The sequence below is a fragment of the Scyliorhinus torazame genome, chromosome 9 (genome assembly GCF_047496885.1).
Source record: "Scyliorhinus torazame isolate Kashiwa2021f chromosome 9, sScyTor2.1, whole genome shotgun sequence".
Taxonomy (NCBI): domain Eukaryota; kingdom Metazoa; phylum Chordata; class Chondrichthyes; order Carcharhiniformes; family Scyliorhinidae; genus Scyliorhinus; species Scyliorhinus torazame.
The window spans coordinates 141,049,400-141,069,106 of NC_092715.1; the positions used below are offsets into that span (position 1 = coordinate 141,049,400).

Below are 19,707 nucleotides of genomic sequence, written 5' to 3' on the forward strand. Positions count from 1 at the left end.
GATTGCATCTGAACCAGAGGGGCACCAATATCCTGGGAGGGAGGTTTTCTAGTACTCTTCGGGAGGGTTTAAACTAATTTGGCAGGGGAATGGGAACCGGATTTGTAGTCCAGCAACTAAGGTAGCCGATATTCAGGACTCCAAAGCGTGTAATGAGGCAGTGGGGAAGGGGACACTGACAAAGGAGAGTACTTGCAGGCACGGAGATGGGTTGAAGTGTGTATACTTCAACGCAAGAAGCATCAGAATAAGGTGGGTGAACTTAAGGCATGGATCGGTACTTGGGACTACGATGTGGTGGCCATCACGGAAACTTGGATAGAAGAGGGGCAGAAATGGTTGTTGGAGGTCCCTGGTTATAGATGTTTCAATAAGATTAGGGAGGGTGGAAAAAGAGGTGGAGGGGGTGGCATTGTTAATTAGAGATAGTATAACAGCTGCAGAAAGGCAGTTCGAGGAGTGTTACCCTAATGAGGTAGTATGGGTTGAAGTCAGAAATAGGAAAAGAGCAGTCACCTTGTTAGGAGTTTTCTATAGGCCCCCCAATAGTAGCAGAGATGTGGAGGAACAGATTGAGAAACAGATTTTGGAATGGTGCAGAAGTCACAGGGTAGTAGTCATGGGTGACTTTAACTTCCCAAATATTGAGTGGAAACTCTTTAGATAAAATAGTTTGGATGGGGTGGTGTTTGTGCAGTGTGTCCAGGAAGCTTTTCTAACACAGTATGTAGATTGTCCGACCAGAGGAGGGGCAATATTGAATTTAGTACTTGGTAATGAACCAGGGCAAGTGATAGATTTGTTAGTGGGGGAGCATTTTGGAGATAGTGACCACAATTCTGTGACTTTCACTTTAGTAATGGAGAGGGATAGGTGCGTGCAACAGGGCAAGATTTACAATTGGGGGAAGGGTAAATACGATGTTGTCAGACAAGAATTGAAGTGCATAAGTTGGGAACATAGGCTGTTAGGGAAGGACACAAGTGAAATGTGGAACTTGTTCAAGGAACAGGTACTACGTGTCCTTGATATGTATGTCCCTGTCAGGCAGGGAAGAGATGGTCGAGTGAGGGAACCATGGTTGACAAGAGGGGTTGAATGTCTTGTTAACAGGGCGCTGGAGGGATACAAGATAGCCAGGAGGGAACTGAAGAAAGGGATTAGGAGAGCTAAGAGAGGGCATGAACAATCTTTGGCGGGTAGGATCAAGGAAAACCCCAAGGCCTTTTACACATATGTGAGAAATATGAGAATGACTAGAGCGAGGGTAGGTCCGATCAAGGATAGTAGCGGGAGATTGTGTATTGAGTCTGAAGAGATAGGAGAGGTCTTGAATGAGTACTTTTCTTCTGTATTTACAAATGAGAGGGGCGATATTGTTGGAGAGGACAGTGTGGAACAGATTGGTAAGCTCGAGGAAATACTTGTTAGGAAGGAAGATGTGTTGGGCATTTTGAAAAACTTGAGGATAGACAAGTCCCCCGGGCCTGACGGGATATATCCAAGGATTCTATGGGAAGCAAGAGATGAAATTGCAGAGCCGTTGGCAATGATCTTTTCGTCCTCACTGTCAACAGGGGTGGTACCAGGGGATTGGAGAGTGGCGAATGTCATGCCCCTGTTCAAAAAAGGGACTAGGGATAACCCTAGGAATTACAGGCCAGTTAGTCTTACTTCGGTGGTAGGCAAAGTAATGGAAAGGGTACTGAGGGATAGGATTTCTGAGCATCTGGAAAGACACTGCTTGATTAGGGATAGTCAGCACGGATTTGTGAGGGGTAGGTCTTGCCTTACAAGTCTTATTGAATTCTTTGAGGAGGTGACCAAGCATGTGGATGAAGGTAAAGCAGTGGATGGAGTGTACATGGATTTTAGTAAGGCATTTGATAAGGTTCCCCATGGTAGGCTCTGCAGAAAGTAAGGAGGCATGGGATAGTGGGAAATTTGGCCAGTTGGATAACGAACTGGCTAACCGATAGAAGTCAGAGAGTAGTGGTGGATGGCAAATATTCAGCCTGGATCCCAGTTACCAGTGGCGTACCGCAGGGATCAGTTCTGGGTCCTCTGCGGTTTGTGATTTTCATTAATGACTTGGATGAGGGAGTTGAAGGGTGGGTCAGTAAATTTGCAGACGATACGAAGATTGGTGGAGTTGTGGATAGTAAGGAGGGCTGTTGTCGGCTGCAAAGAGACATAGATAGGATGCAGAGCTGGGCTGAGAAGTGGCAGATGGAGTTTCACCCTGAAAAGTGTGAGGTTGTCCATTTTGGAAGGACAAATATGAATGCGGAATACAGGGTTAACGGTAGAGTTCTTGGCAATGTGGAGGAGCAGAGAGATCTTGGGGTCTATGTTCATACATCTTTGAAAGTTGCCACTCAAGTGGATAGAGCTGTGAAGAAGGCCTATGGTGTGCTCGCGTTCATTAACAGAGGGATTGAATTTAAGAGCCGTGAGGTGATGATGCAGCTGTACAAAACTTTGTTAAGGCCACATTTGGAGTACTGTGTACAGTTCTGGTCGCCTCATTTTAGGAAGGATGTGGAAGCTTTGGAAAAGGTGCAAAGAAGATTTACCAGGATGTTGCCTGGAATGGAGAGTAGGTTTTACGAGGAAAGGTTGAGGGTGCTAGGCCTTTTCTCATTAGAACGGAGAAGGATGAGGGGCGACTTGATAGAGGTTTATAAGATGATCAGGGGAATAGATAGAGTAGACAGTCAGAGACTTTTTCCCCGGGTGGAACAAACCATGACAAGGGGACATAAATTTAAGGTGAAAGGTGGGAGATATAGGAGGGATATCAGAGGTAGGTTCTTTACCCAGAGAGTAGTGGGGGCATGGAATGCACTGCCTGTGGAAGTAGTTGAGTCGGAAATATTAGGGACCTTTAAGCAGCTATTGGATACGTACATGGATTACGGTAAAATGATATAGTGTAGATTTATTTGTTCTTAATGGCAGCACGGTAGCATTGTGGATGGCACGGTTGCTTCGCAGCTCCAGGGTCCCGGGTTCGATTCCGGCTTGGGTCGCTGTCTGTGCGGAGTCTGCGCGTCCTCCCCGTGTCTGCGTGGGTTTCCTCCGGGTGCTCCGGTTTCCTCCCGCGGTCCAGGGATGTGCAGGTTGGGTGGATTGGCCATGGTGGATTGCCCTTAGTGTCCAGAATTGCCCTTGGTGTTGGGTGGAGGTGTTGGGTTTGGGTGCTCGTTCCAAGGGCCGGTGCAGACTCAATGGGCCGAATGGCCTCCTTCTGCACTGTAAATTCTATGATAATCTATGATTAATCTAGGACAAAGGTTCGGCACAACATCGTGGACCGAAGGGCCTGTTCTGTGCTGTATGTTCTATGTCATCCACTCATGCAGATTCGGTGATGTCTTCCGGGGGGGGGGGGGGGGGGGGGGGGGGGGGGGGGGGGGGCTGCCCCCCTAAAAACATAGTGAATAGGCACCCACAATTGGAGGCAGAGTGAAACTACAAAGCAGCCACGTCACCAGCAGAAACATTGGGCAGGCCATTGGCATTCTAAAACTAACGCTTTAAATTTAGATTTGGATCCCTTGATCACTTAGGTGGAGCTATCCAATGTGCCCCAGTGAGGGTTTCAATAATAGCTGTTGTATGCTGCATGCTGCACAATATTGCACAGTGGAAGGGCCTCCAACATGATGATGATAAGGCCATGGGCAGAGCTCCAAAAATTAGTCCATGACTGACCTTTACAACTAGACATGAGCAGATCTCATTTATGGAATTCAAACTCCAGCTCCAATTTGAATTGCACTCGAGATCACGGCACACTAGTCAATCTTTGAAACCTCCAAAACACCTTCCAAAAACGGCGTAGACTTATACACCAAGTATGAAATGTGGGGATATGGATGGTCACCAAATTGAAACTTTCATTTCTACAGTGAATGATTGAGGCCCATTACTAACACAAATATAGCATTTTGTAGCTTGGGGGTGCAGGGGACTTGACCAGCAAATATATGCAAAAGCATTATTTTTGGCACCAAAAAATATGGGGTTGTCTTACATTTGGATTGACTTACACACCACAATCTATGGTATTTGGATCCTGTCAAAAAGTCCAATTGTCAGTGTTATTTTAGCATAAACTCATTTGAAAGCGACCACAACTTCAGCATTTCAGTAAGCATAGAATTAGCTGATTGAATCCTAAATACTTCAAGTGATTTGTTTAAGAAAAAAGGTTGAACAATTCATTGAAACGTAAAACAGGAATGATAAGACAGGCAATAGAATCACGGTCAGCTAATTTCCTCCTGAAAGTATTACTTCTCTGCATGGTTTCTTCCGGTATCAAAACAAACAACCATTCTTGTGATTTCATGTGAAACCGTCTTAAGTTTAGTTTTGACCTCACTCAACTCACATTGTACTGGAGTCTAACGTAGGATTATTAATTGCTAGCTAGTCAGACTAACCTGCCAACATTGTTACCTTAATATATTAACTGCAGAAATCAAACAAGTCAGCTTCCCAAAAAATCTTTACAAAAATTGCAGAGTCAACAGACCAGACGGTCCAAAGTTCATTCTGCAACGGGCTTTGTGTTAGCTGATCTTATCCAGAGTTATCAGTAGGGATGCTACAATTGTGTTCGGTAAACCCTGTACCAAGGTTGGGAAATAAATATGCCAATCAAGCCTGAAAGAAAATGGAAAAAAATGACCCACTATTGGCCGTTTGGAACCAGGCTAGATTAACATATAGGCAGCTCGAGCTCCGGGACATCTCAGGAAGGAAGCTCAAAAATCAACCTGCAAACCACAATCAAATTGCCTTTTAAAAGTAACTGACACTCAACAACTAACAATATTATGGGGGAGATCGAACAGTCTCGTCGTGCCTGATGCGGTGACATGGCGAGGCCATTAAATCTCACGAGATTGGCGACACTCGGAATGCCTCGTGATCTCTCACTGGGCGAAATCCAGATATACAGATTTAAATGAGCCATTAAGCCCATTTAACTATGTTGGTGCCCAATTTCCCCCCGAGGCCCAGGAACGGGCGTCGGCGCAGATGTGGACCAGGCATAACTGCACCTGGGGGAGGCGGTCTCCTAGGCCATTGGAGACCCCAAGGTGATCAGGGACAGGGGAGGGTGGCACTCCAGCTCTCCCTCTGACATTTGGACACCTTGGCAGTGACAGGCTGGCACCTTTGCATTGCCATCCAGACACCCTGGAAGTTCCCTGCCAATTCTTTTTTCTCAACTAAGGGGCAATTTAGTGTGGCCAATTCACCTACCCTGCACATCTTTTTGGGTTGTGGGGGTAAGACCCACGCAGACCCAGGGAGAACACGCAAACAACGCACTGACACTGACCAAGTTCAACTTGTTTTTGTGCCATTCTGATTTGTTATCTACCCAAAAATTTCATAGAATTTACAGTGCAGAAGGAGGCCATTCGGCCCATCGAGTCTGCACCGGCTCTTGGAAAGAGCACCTCACCCAAGGTCAACACCTCCACCCTATCCCCATAACCCAGTAACCCCATCCAACACTAAGGGCAATTTATCATGGCCAATCCACCTAACCTGCACATCTTTGGACTGTGGGAGGAAACCGGAGCACCCGGAGGAAACCCACGCACACACGGGGAGGATGTGCAGACTCCGCACAGGCAGTGACCCAAGCCGGAATCGAACCTGGGACCCTGGAGCTGTGAAGCAATTGTGCTATCCACAATGCTACCGTGCTGCCCCATAAAATAATGATTAATATTTATTTAAATAACATACCTCATTTTCTATATTGTTGTAAAAGTTCCTCTCAATTTATAAAGTTTGTTAGTTTATAAAGAGGACACGACTTCCAGTTGCGGCAGGGATGAGCTAGCCGCACGTTTCGGCGGCTCCAGCTCCGACGGAACTTCGGGCTCTTTTAAGAGCTCCAACGGGGACTTTGACGGCCGAAAAACCCGGTGCGAGGCGCGAGGGAAGGGAGTCGCCCCCGAACGACGGAGGGAAAAACCGGCGGCGGCGGCTGCAGCCCGAAGAATCTGCAACCAGAAGGTCAGAGGGAGTGGAACAAAATGGCGGCGGTGAAACCACAGGTGACATGGGGGCCTGAGCAGGACAAGGTGGTGAGACGGTGCGTGGACCTGCTGAAGAAGGAGGTAATGACCCCGTTGTTACAGGCAATTGAGGGGCTTAAGGAGACTTTAAAGACCCAGGAGACTGAACTTCGCGTGGTGGAGCAGAAGGTGTCAGGTATTGAGGACGAGGTCCTGGGCCTGGCGGTCAAGACTCAGACGCACGAGGCACTTCATAAAAAGTGTGCTGACAGGATTGAGGCCCTTGAAAATGGAGCGCGAAGGAACAACCTTAGGATACTAGGTCTCCCGGAGGGTGTGGAAGGAGTGGACTGTGGAGCGTACGCAAGTAAGATGCTGAGCTCACTGATGGGTGCTGAGGCCCCTGCGGGCCCCATGGAGGTGGAGTGGGCAAATCGGATCCCGGCGAGAAGACCAAAAGCGGGAGAACCACCGAGGGCGATAATCGTGCGATTCTACCGCCTTAAGGACAGAGAAGAGGTCCTGAGATGGGCTAAAAAGGTACGGAGTAGCAGATGGGAGAATGCGGTGGTAAGGATCTACCAGGATTGGAGTGCGGAGGTGGCGAGAAGGAGGGCGAGCTTCAGCCGAGCCAAAGAGGTTTTGCACAAAAGGAAGGTGAAGTTTGGGATGCTGCAGCCGGCAGGACTATGGGTCACGCATCAGGAGAGACACTATTATTTCGAGACGGCGGAGGAAGCATGGTCCTTCATCAATGAAGAGAAACTGGACCGGAACTGAGGGACTGATGCTGCAGGGAACTGTTATTGTTGTTATTATTGTTTTTGTTAATGGGATGGTGAAAGTTAATCGAGAAGTAAACAGGGAAGGGGGGGGGACACTGGGGAAATGTGGGCGCCGGTGAGGGGGGAGAGGCGGGACATAGTCGGAGAATGGGGAAGGAGAGGGGGAGAGGGGGAGGGGAAAGGGAGCTGCGCCATAAGAGGCGGGTCAGGTAAAGGGATGTTCCCGCGCCAGAAAGAATAAGGCGGGAAAACAGGCGCAAGGCGGATGGGAGTTCCCTCACACCAGGGGGGTCGAGGAGCGAGCAGGAGTAGCCGGGGTCAGTTGAAGTCAGCTGACTTACGGAAGTGATATGGGGGGAGCAATCAAGCTAGATAGGGATCTAGCGGGGAGGGGGGTGGGGGGGGGGGGGGGGGTGGGGGGACAACTGGGTTGCTGCTGCGGAAATCCAAAAGGAAATGGCTAAAGAGAGGGTGGTCGGGGGCGGAATGCGACGCTGGGGGAGCGAGCGGGAGCGCGGAGGCGGGATATGGGACTGGCCTAGAGAAGGTAATGGCTAGTCGACACGGGAGGGGGGCAGGTAGCCCCCCAGTGAGGCTGATCACGTGGAACGTGAGAGGCCTGAATGGACCGATAAAAAGGGCCCGAGCGCTCGCGCATTTGAAAGGACTAAGGGCAGACGTGGTTATGCTCCAAGAGACGCACCTAAAGGTGGCGGACCAAGTTAGGCTAAGGAAAGGATGGGTGGGACAGGTGTTCCACTCAGGACTGGACGCAAAGAACAGAGGGGTGGCCATTTTGGTGGGGAAACGGGTAGCATTTGAAGCAAAGAACATCGTAGCAGATAGTGGAGGTAGATATGTAATGGTGAGTGGTAGGCTGGAGGGAATGGAGGTCGTGTTGGTTAATGTGTATGCCCCAAATTGGGACGATGCAGGGTTCATGAGATGGACGCTGGGGCGTATTCCGGACCTGGAGGCAGGAAATTTGATTTTAGGAGGGGACTTCAATACGGTGCTGGACCCGGGGCTAGATAGATCCAGCTCAAGGACTGGAAGAAGGCCGGCAGCGGCCAAGGTACTTAAGGGGTTTATGGACCAAATGGGGGGAGTGGATCCATGGCGATTTCTTAGACCCAGGGCTAGGGAGTATTCCTTCTTCTCCCACGTCCATAAAGTGTACTCCTGGATAGATTTTTTTGTTTTGGGAAGGTCGTTGATCTCTAGGGTGGAAGAAGCTGAATACTCAGCCATAGCGGTTTCGGATCATGCCCCACATTGGGTGGACCTGGAAGTAGGAGAGGACAGGGAGCAGAGAACACTCTGGCGATTAGATGTGGGACTGATGGCGGATGAGGGAGTGTGTGCTTGCCGTTGGTGCCCCATAAAGTAGTCTAACCCAGCGAATAAATCCGTTCCCAAACCCACACCTCCATAAGACCATAAGACATAGGAGCGGAAGTAAGGCCATTCGGCCCATCGAGTCCACTCCGCCATTCAATCAAGGCTGATTTCAACTCCATTTACCCGCTCTCTCTCCATAGTCCTTAATTCCCCGAGAAATCAAGAATTTATCAACTTCTGTCTTAAAGACACTCAACGTCCCGGCCTCCACCGCCCTCTGTGGCAATGAATTCCACAGACCCACCACTCTCTGGCTGAAGAAATTTCTCCTCATCTCTGTTCTAAAGTGACTCCCTTTTATTCTAAGGCTTACCGCTAAGGAAAGTGGAAAGAAACTTCCGATACTTGGGGATTCAGATCGCTAGGAGCTGGGGAACCTTGCACAGACTTAATCTGACACGGCTGGTAGAACAAATGGAGGAGGACTTCAAGAGGTGGGACATGCAGCCTCTATCGCTGGCGGGCAGGGTGCAAGCAATTAAGATGATGGTCCTCCCGAGGTTCTTATTTGTATTTCAATGTCTCCCTATTTTAATCACCAGGACCTTTTTTAATAAAATAGATAGGAGCATTACGAGCTTTGTGTGGGCAGGGAAAGTTCCGAGAGTAAGGAGGGGGTTCCTTCAGCGCAGTAGGGACAGAGGAGGACTGGCACTACCGAACTTGGGAGATTATTATTGGGCCGCCAATGTGGCAATGATACGTAGATGGATGATGGAGGGTGAGGGAGCGGCGTGGAAAAGGCTGGAGAGAAGGTCCTGTAAAGGGACGAGTCTAGAGGCGCTGGTGACGGCGCCACTACCGTTCTCACCGAAAAAGTACACCACGAACCCGGTGGTGGCGGCAACACTGAACATATGGGGACAGTGGAGGCGACAGAGAGGGGTGCGGGGAGCCCTGGTGGGGTCCCCTATCAGGAACAACCATAGGTTCGCCCCAGGAAGAATGGATGGAGGATTTCAGAGCTGGTACCAGTTGGGAATTAGGAAGGTGGGAGATTTATTCATAGATGGGACTTTTGCGAGCTTGGGAGCACTGGAAGAAAAGTATAAGTTACCCCGGGGGAATTTCTTGAGATATATGCAGGTGAGGGCGTTTACTAGACAACAGGTGAGGGAATTTCCGCGGCTCCCGACACAGGGGATACAGGACAGGGTGCTTTCAGGGGTGTGGGTCGGAGAGGGCAAGGTGTCAGAGATTTATAGAGAGATGAGGGAAGAGGGGGAGGAGTCGGTGGGCGAACTAAAAAGAAAGTGGGAAGAAGAATTAGGGGAGGAGATAGAGGAGGGTATGTGGGCTGATGCCCTAAGCAGGGTAAATTCCTCTTCCTCATGCGCCAGGCTTAGCCTGATTCAATTTAAGGTGTAACGGGGGCAAGATTGAGCAGGTTCTTTGGAGTGGAGGACAAATGTGGGAGGTGTGGCGGGAGCCCGGCAAACCACGCACATATGTTTTGGGCGTGCCCGGCACTGGAAGGGTATTGGAAGGGCGTGACGGGAGTGATTTCGCAGGTGGTGAAGGCCCGGGTCAAACCAGGCTGGGGGTTAGCTCTATTTGGAGTTGCGGAAGAGCCGGGAGTGCAGGAGGCGAAAGAGGCCGATGTCGTGGCCTTTGCGTCCCTCGTAGCCCGGCGCAGGATCCTACTCATGTGGAAGGAGGCGAAACCCCCCGGACTGGAGGCCTGGGTAAACGATATGGCGGGGTTTATTAAACTGGAGCAGATAAAGTTTGCCCTGAGAGGATCGGCTCAAGGGTTCACCAGGCGGTGGCAGCCATTTCTCAACTACCTAGGGGAACGTTAGAGGGAAGACAGGTGACCAGCAGCAGCAACCCAGGGGGGAGGGGGGGGGGGGGGGCGAGGGGGGGAGGAGGCTTAGTTGAGTATAGGTCAATAGAGTACGAGGTTTTGTTACTTGTATATTATTATTATTATTATTATTATTGTTAAAAAGTTAAAAATTTTCTGTTTTGTTATTGTTTCGTTTATTTTGTAAGCGGGAAAAATGTCGCTCAGGGGAAAAAAAACTGCAATAAAATATATATATTTTTTAAAAAATATATAAAGAGGACACAATCCATGTCTGAATACAGAGGGTGCAATTAAACAGAAACATTCCAAGTATCATTTTGGGCCGGTTTAGAATATAGAACATAGAACAATACAGCGCAGTACAGGCCCTTCGGCCCACGATGTTGCACCGAAACAAAAGCCACCTAACCTACACTATGCCATTATCATCCATATGTTTATCCAATAAACTTTTAAATGCCCTCAATGTTGGCGAGTTAGGGTTAGGCGGGGTGTTTCTCGCCAGTTTTTCAGTGAGATCCACACGAGTATTTACCCACACTTGGGCATTTTTGGGTACTCTAAATTTTTTAAAAAATCAAATGAGGTATCTGATAAATAGTCTAAAATATCAATTTGAAGGCGATAAGGAGACAAATACAGTGGTAGAAGGGTTTACGGCAAGAGTCCTAGAAAGCAAGGTTGAGGTGACTGAAGGCTCTGCTAGTATATGGTGGAGTGAAGAGCGAGATTGGAAAGGAGGCCAAAAATGTAAATTCAAAAAGGAGGGGGAAGTTAGAGATAGGATGGGATGAGACCCCAGAGGGATTTGTAAAGAAATGATAGGGATTTGACATTCATTAATTAGGGAACAGAGGCGGGATCCTCCGACCCCCCGCTGGGTCGGAGAATCGGCAGGGGGCGGCCGAATTCCCCGGCGCCGGTTGGGCGCTGTTGGCAGTGCCCCCCCCCCCCCCCCTCGGTGATTCTCCAGGCCCAGATGGGCCGAGCGGCCGCCCATATTCGGCCAGTCCCGCTGGCGTGGATTAGACAAGGTCCATACCGGCGGGACCTAGCTCTGAGGGCGGCCTGCAGAGTCCTCGGGGGAGCGCGGTGGGATCCGGCCCCACGGTGGCCTGGCGATTGGGGCCCACCGATCTGCGGGCGGGCCTGTGATGTGGGGGTACTCTTTCCCTCTGTGCCGGCCTCCGTAAAGCTCCGCCATGGCCGGCGCGGAGAAGAAACCCACTGCGCATGCGCAGGGATCACGCCAGCGGTTCTGCCCATGCGCCAGAATACGCTGGTGCTCCCGCTCATGCGCCAACTCGCGCCGGTCGACGGAGGCCTTTCAACGCTGGTTGGCGCGGCGCAACCACTCCAGCACCGGCCTAGCCCCCGGAAGTGCGGAGAATTCTGCAACTTCCGGGCGGCCCGCGCCAGAGTGGTTCACGCCACTCTTTGGCGCCGGCACGGCCCACCCGCCGGTTAGGGGACAATCCCGGCCCAGATGATATTCCTAATTCTGGAAAGAGTGGATGCAGTAGAGTTTTGGATGAGTTGGAGGATAGAACTTAAGATACCAATGAGGAAAATGTTGCATAATTCAAAGCTAGAGGTGGTCCCACTAAATTACAGGTCTACAGATCCCAGGATGTTGACAGTGAGTGCCTCTGATAATCCTGGTGCTACTGAAGGAAGTCACAGACACTACTTTCTACCCCATACTTATGAAATATTTTTTGGAAGTAAAAGTTTAGAACACTTACATCAGCCCAAATTTTCCATGCTTCTTTTGCCTTTCGTACCGTCTCTTCATATTCTTCCAAAGTGGCCTGCAAAATAACAAAGTTAAAAAGCCAGAAACAAATTTACATCACCAAGTCTGACAATGCCTCTGAACGCTATGTTAATAATTTTGTAGTATCATCAAGTTTCCAGTCTGAATATAAAAAAAATAATCACCTGTCGTACTCTGGCTATCGGTTCATTGTTTGCAGGGCAGTAGGAGGTGACCACCTATACAGATAAAGCAGAATGGAATAGTTTGAACAGTACAGTCTTTGATAATCAAAATCATTTCATTAGCGTAAGCCTTTAATGTAGTATGTAATCACTCTTAAAAAATCAGAGAAAGAGATGCTAAGAAATAATACAAGTTAGGAGAGTGGTTTTGAGGACGTTTTCAAAAAGGAATACAGAAAGACAAAGTGAGAGCTTCAGATGGAGAAAGAATTGTGAATAGAAAATACACTTCCAATTTTGAATTCTGCAACATCTTCCTCAATAGAATATCAAGGTCCATCCTCCGCTCCCCAAGTAATAAATGAGAAATCCCCATTTTATTTTAAACAAATCCCCATCTCTGTAACCTCCTCCTCCTCTTTGGATATCCCACACCTCACTTTATCGTACACATAGTAAGGAGTCTTACAACACAGGTTGAAGTCCAACAACCTGGTGATGTAAAACTCCTTACTGTGCCCACCCCAGTCCAACGCCAGCATCTCCACATCATATCATATATATGGATGGGGGAAGTATGTACAGGCTTTGTAAGTCAATGCCTAGGTCAGCATTAATTGCCCTTGAACTGAGTGGACATTTCAGAATAGTTAAGAGTCAACCACATGGCTGTGGGTCTGGAGTCACATACAGGCCAGACAAAACAATAGGAAACGGGTGAACCAGATGGGGTTTTTAAAAAAAAATATTTTATTGAAAATTTTTGGTCAACCAACACAGTACATTGTGCATCCTTTACACAATATTATAACAACACAAATAACAATGACCTATTTTATAAACAGAAAATGAATAAATAATAAATAACAAAAATGAAAACTAACCCTAATTGGCAACTGCCTTATCACAAGTAACACTCTCCAAAAATATAATTTAACAGTCCAATATATAATTATCTGTCGCAACGACCTATACATATTATACAGTATATATTAACAACCCTGAGAGTCCTTCTGGTTCCTCCTCCCCCCCCCCCTCCCCCCGATCCTGGGCTGCTGCTGCTGCCTTCTTTTTTCCATTCCATCTATCTTTCTGCGAGGTATTCGACGAACGGTTGCCACCGCCTGGTGAACCCTTGAGCCGACCCCCTTAGGACGAACTTAATCCGCTCTAGCTTTATAAAACCTGCCATGTCATTTATCCAGGTCTCCACCCCTGGGGACTTGGCTTCTTTCCACATTAGCAATATCCTGCGCCGGGCTACTAGGGACGCAAAGGCCAAAACATCGGCCTCTCTCGCCTCCTGCACTCCCGGCTCTTGTGCAACCCCAAATATAGCCAACCCCCAGCTTGGTTCGACCCGGACCCCCACTACTTTTGAAAGCACCTTTGTCACCCCCATCCAAAACCCCTGTAGTGCCAGGCATGACCAAAACATATGGGTATGATTCGCTGGGCTTCTCGAGCACCTCGCACACCTATCCTCCACGCCAAAAAATTTACTGAGCCGTGCTCCAGTCATATGCGCCCTGTGTAATACCTTAAACTGAATCAGGCTTAGCCTGGCACATGAGGACGACGAGTTTACCCTGCTTAGGGCATCTGCCCACAGCCCCTCCTCGATCTCCTCCCCCAGCTCTTCTTCCCATTTCCCTTTTAGTTCATCTACCATAGTCTCCCCTTCGTCCCTCATTTCCCTATATATATCTGACACCTTACCATCCCCCACCCATGTCTTTGAGATCACTCTGTCCTGCACCTCTTATGTCGGGAGCTGCAGGAATTCCCTCACCCGTTGCCTCGCAAAAGCCCTCAGTTGCATATACCTGAATGCATTCCCTTGGGGCAACCCATATTTCTCGGTCAGCGCTCCCAGACTCGCAAACTTCCCATCCACAAACAGATCTTTCAGTTGCGTTATTCCTGCTCTTTGCCACATTCCATATCCCCCATCCATTCCCCCCGGGGCAAACCTATGGTTGTTTCTTATCGGGGACCCCCCCAAGGCTCCAGTCTTTCCCCTATGCCGTCTCCACTGTCCCCAAATCTTCAGTGTAGCCACCACCACCGGGCTTGTGGTGTAGTTCCTCGGTGAGAACGGCAATGGGGCTGTCACCATAGCCTGTAGGCTAGTCCCCCTACAGGACGCCCTCTCTAATCTCTTCCACGCCGCTCCCTCCTCCTCTCCCATCCACTTACTCACCATTGAAATATTAGCGGCCCAATAATACTCACTTAGGCTCGATAGTGCCAGCCCCCCCCCCCTATCCCTGCTACGCTGTAAGAATCCCTTCCTCACTCTCGGGGTCTTGCCGGCCCACACAAAACCCATGATGCTCTTTTCGATCCTTTTTAAAAAAGCCTTCGTGATCACCACCGGGAGGCACTGAAACACAAAGAGGAATCTCGGGAGGACCACCATCTTAACCGCCTGCACCCTCCCTGCCAGTGACAGGGATACCATATCCCATCTCTTGAAATCCTCCTCCATTTGTTCCACCAACCGCGTTAAATTTAACCTATGCAATGTGCCCCAATTCTTGGCTATCTGGATCCCCAGGTAACGAAAGTCCCTTGTTACCTTCCTCAACGGTAGGTCCTCTATTTCTCTACTCTGCTCCCCTGGATGCACCACAAACAACTCACTTTTCCCCATGTTCAATTTATACCCTGAAAAATCCCCAAACTCCCCAAGTATCCGCATTATTTCTGGCATCCCCTCCGCCGGGTCTGCCACATATAGTAACAAATCGTCCGCATACAAAGATACCCGGTGTTCTTCTCCTCCTCTAAGTACTCCCCTCCACTTCTTGGAACCCCTCAACGCTATCGCCAGGGGCTCAATCGCCAGTGCAAACAATAATGGGGACAGAGGGCATCCCTGCCTTGTCCCTCTATGGAGCCGAAAATATGCAGATCCCCGTCCATTCGTGACCACGCTCGCCATCGGGGCCCTATACAACAGCTGCACCCATCTAACATACCCCTCTCCAAAACCAAATCTCCTCAACACCTCCCACAAATAATCCCACTCCACTCTATCAAATGCTTTCTCGGCATCCATCGTCACTACTATCTCCGTTTCCCCCTCTGGTGGGGGCATCATCATTACCCCTAACAGCCTCCGTATATTCGTGTTCAGCTGTCTCCCCTTCACAAACCCAGTTTGGTCCTCGTGGACCACCCCCGGGACACATTCCTCTATTCTCATTGCCATTACCTTGGCCAGGATCTTGGCATCTACATTTAGGAGGGAGATAGGTCTATAGGACCCGCATTGTAGCGAGTCCTTTTCCTTCTTTAAGAGAAGCGATATCGTTGCTTCAGACATGGTCGGGGGCAGTTGTCCCCTTTCCTTTGCCTCATTAAAGGTCCTCGTCAATACCGGGGCGAGCAAGTCCACATATTTTCTATAGAATTCGACTGGGAATCCATCCGGTCCCGGGGCCTTTCGCGCCTGCATGCTCCTAATTCCTTTCACCACTTCTTCTACCTCGATCTGTGCTCCCAGTCCCACCCTTTCCTGCTCTTCCACCTTGGGAAATTCCAGCCGATCCAAAAAGCCCATCATTCTCTCCCTCCCATCCGGGGGTTGAGCTTCATATAATTTTTTATAAAATGTCTTGAACACTCCATTCACTCTCTCCGCTCTCCGCTCCCCGCTCCATCTCTCCTTCCTCATCCCTCACTCCCCCTATTTCCCTCACTGCTCCCCTCCCCTTTTCCTCAATTGGTGTGCCAGCAACCTGCTCGCCTTCTCCCCATATTCGTACTGTACACCCTGTGCCTTCCTCCATTGTGCCTCTGCAGTGCCCGTAGTCAGCAAGTCAAATTCTACATGTAGCCTTTGCCTTTCCCTGTACAGTCCCTCCTCCGGTGCTTCCGCATATTGTCTGTCCACCCTCAAAAGTTCTTGCAGCAACCGCTCCCGTTCCTTACTCTCCTGCTTCCCTTTATGTGCCCTTATTGATATCAGCTCCCCTCTAACCACCGCTTTCAGCGCCTCCCAGACCACTCCCACCTGGAACTCCCCATTATCATTGAGTTCCAAGTACTTTTCAATGCACCCCCTCACCCTTAGACACACCCCCTCATCTGCCATTAGTCCCATGTCCATTCTCCAGGGTGGGCGCCCTCCTGTTTCCTCCCCTATCTCCAAGTCTACCCAGTGTGGAGCGTGATCCGAAATGGCTATAGCCGTATACTCCGTTCCCCTCACCTTCGGGATCAACGCCCTTCCCAGCACAAAAAAGTCTATTCGCGAGTAGACTTTATGGACATAGGAGAAAAACGAGAATTCCTTACTCCTAGGTCTGCTAAATCTCCACGGGTCTACACCTCCCATCTGCTCCATAAAATCTTTAAGTACCTTGGCTGCTGCCGGCCTCCTTCCAGTCCTGGACTTCGACCTATCCAGCCCTGGTTCCAACACCGTATTAAAATCTCCCCCCATTATCAGCTTTCCCATCTCTAGGTCCGGAATGCGTCCTAGCATCCGCCTCATAAAATTGGCATCATCCCAGTTCGGGGCATATACGTTTACCAAAACCACCGTCTCCCCCTGTAGTTTGCCACTCACCATCACGTATCTGCCCCCGTTATCCGCCACTATAGTCTTTGCCTCGAACATTACCCGCTTCCCCACTAATATAGCCACCCCCCTGTTTTTCGCATCTAGCCCCGAATGGAACACCTGCCCCACCCATCCTTTGCGTAGCCTAACCTGGTCTATCAGTTTCAGGTGCGTTTCCTGTAACATAACCACATCTGCCTTAAGTTTCTTAAGGTGTGCGAGTACCCGTGCCCTCTTTATCGGCCCGTTCAGCCCTCTCACGTTCCACGTGATCAGCCGGGTTGGGGGGCTTCCTACCCCCCCCCCCCCCCCTTGTCGATTAGCCATCCCCTTTTTCCAGCTCCTCACCCGGTTCCCACGCAGCTGTATCTCCCCCAGGCGGTGCCCCCCCGCCCATCCCCTCCCATACCAGCTCCCCCCTCTCCCCAGCAGCAGCAACCCAGTAATTCCCCCCTCCCACCCCCCCCCCTGCTAGATCCCCCGCTAGCATAATTACTCCCCCCATGTTGCTCCCAGAAGTCAGCAAACTCTGGCCGACCTCGGCTTCCCCCGTGACCTCGGCTCGCACCGTGCGACGCCCCCTCCTTCCTGCTTCTCTATTCCCGCCATGATTATCATAGCGTGGGAACCAAGCCCGCGCTTCTCCCTTGGCCCCGCCCCCAATGGCCAACGCCCCATCTCCTCCACCTCCCCCCATCACCACCTGTGGAAGAGAGAAAAGTTACCACATCGCAGGATTAGTACATAAAACTCCTCTTTCCTCCCTTTTTAACCCCCCTCTTCGCCCCCCACATTCACCCCACCACTTTGTTCAAACGTTCTTTTTAATAACCCGCTCATTCCAGTTTTTCTTCCACAATAAAAGTCCACGCTTCATCCGCCGTCTCAAAGTAGTGGTGCCTTCCTCGATATGTGACCCACAGTCTTGCTGGTTGCAGCATTCCAAATGTTATCTTCTTTTTATGAAGCACCGCCTTGGCCCGATTAAAGCTCGCCCTCCTTCTCGCCACCTCCGCACTCCAGTCTTGATAAACGCGGATCACCGCGTTCTCCCATTTACTCTCCGAGTTTTCTTTGCCCATCTAAGGACCATTTCTCTATCCTTAAAACGGAGGAATCTCACCACTATGGCTCTGGGAATTTCTCCTGCTCTCGGTCCTCACGCCATCACTCGGTATGCTCCCTCCACCTCCAACGGACCCGCCGGGGCCTCCGCTCCCATTAACGAGTGCAGCATCGTGCTCGCATATGCCCCGACGTCCGCTCCCTCCACACCTTCAGGAAGACCAAGAATCCTCAGGTTGTTCCTCCTTGCATTGTTCTCCAGTGCCTCCAACCTTTCCACACATCGTTTCTGATGTGCCTCATGCATCTCCGTCTTCACCACCAGGCCCTGTATGTCGTCCTCATTCTCGGCTGCCTTTGCCTTCACGACCCGAAGCTCCCGCTCCTGGGTCTTTTGTTCCTCCTTTAGCCCTTCGATCGCCTGTAGTATCGGGGCCAACAGCTCTTTCTTCATTTCCTTTTTGAGCTCTTCCACACAGCATTTCAAGAACTCTTGTTGTTCAGGGCCCCATGTTAAACTGCCACCTTCCGACGCCATCTTGGTTTTTGCTTGCCTTCCTTGCCGCTGTTCTAAAGGATCCACTGCAATCCGGCCACTTTCTCCTCCTTTTTTCATCCGTATCCAGGGGAGATTCCCTTCTGGTTTACCGCACAGTGTTTTTAGACGTCAAAATTGCCGTTGGGACTCCTAACAAGAGCCCAAAAGTCCGTTTCACCGGGAGCTGCCGAAATGTGCGACTCAGCTGGTCATCGCCGCACCCGGAAGTCCAGATGGGGTTTTTAATGGTTTCATTCAACTTTTAATTCCAGATTTTTATTGAATTCGAATTCCACCATTTACCAGAGTGAGATTCAAACTCAGATTCCAAGAGCATTACCCTAGGTTTCTGGATTACTAGTCTAGTGACAATACCATTACACCACTGTCTCCCCGACATGCTAATTTCCTGTGTTCCTTGTACCAATACAAAAAAGTCTCTCTGAATAACAACATTTAGAGTTTGATTTGATTTTTTAAAAATATATTCTGCATTTCTATTCTTCCTAATAAAATGAATAATCTCACACTTCCCTGCATTATACTTGATCTGCCGCCTTGTTGCATATTTACTTAACCTGCCTATATTTCTTTGCAGCCTCTTTGAGTCCAGCTCAGAGCAGACATTCCCACCTAGCTTTGTATTATCAGCAAAATTGGGTACATTACTGTCTCTTCATTTAAATCATTAATATAGATTGTAAACAGCCGATGCTCCAGCACAGATCTTGCAGCCCACCACTCATTGCAGACTGCCAACTTGAAAATGCCTCACTTATTCCTACTCTCTGCTTTCCCGACGGCATAGGATGACTACAATGGGAAACCCTATTGGCCGGCTGCCAGAACGGAAGATCCTGCTGCCGGCGGAGGCACACCTTGCCGGAAAATGGGGCTGGCGGGACGGAGAACCCCACCCATTATCTTTCAATTCTAATTAAATTCTTATCAATAGTGAAGCTCAGAGTGTGCCTGGGTTAAATTAAGAAATAATCTGTGACATAGGGGGCAGCACGGTAGCACAAGTGATCAGCACTGTGGCTTCACAGTGCCAGGATCCCAGGTTCGATTCCCTGCTGGGTCACTGTCTGTGCGGAGTCTGCACGTTCTCCCCGTGTCTGCGTGGGTTTCCTCCGGGTGCTCCGGTTTCCTCCCACAGTCCAAAGACGTGCAGGTTAGGTGCACTGGCCATGATAAATTGGCCTTAGTGACCAAAAAAGAGTTAGATGGGGTTATTGGGTTACAGTGATAGGGTGGAAGTGAGGGCTTAAGTGGGTCGGTGCAGACTCGATGGGCCGAACGGCCTTGTTCTGCAATGTATATCCTATTTTCTGTATTATACTAGAATACAGGTAACCAACTAAGGGACTTATAAGCAATATTGAGAGGTTGGCAGAACTAGTGTGGTAATTCTGGAGAACTTTAACTATTGTAAGGCAGATAGGGATATAAGTTAGTGATCAATACAAGGGTGTTTGTAAATTGCACTCAAGATGGTTTCCTTCATCACTTTATTACTTGACCAACAAGACAGAATGTACTTT

General features: G+C 49.5%; 1 protein-coding gene across 1 annotated transcript in view; it reads right to left on the reverse strand.

Moving 5' to 3' along the window:
• The window catches only part of aldh7a1 (aldehyde dehydrogenase 7 family, member A1), an 86,426-nt gene that overhangs the window by 61,924 nt on the left and 4,795 nt on the right, over positions 1-19,707 (reverse strand). Inside the window, exons 2-3 of the mRNA XM_072516568.1 lie at positions 11,988-12,041; positions 11,792-11,857 (exon numbers count right to left, since the gene is read on the reverse strand). Of these exons, the coding sequence (XP_072372669.1) occupies positions 11,792-11,857; positions 11,988-12,041 (120 nt within the window). The remainder of the gene's footprint in view (positions 1-11,791; positions 11,858-11,987; positions 12,042-19,707) is intronic.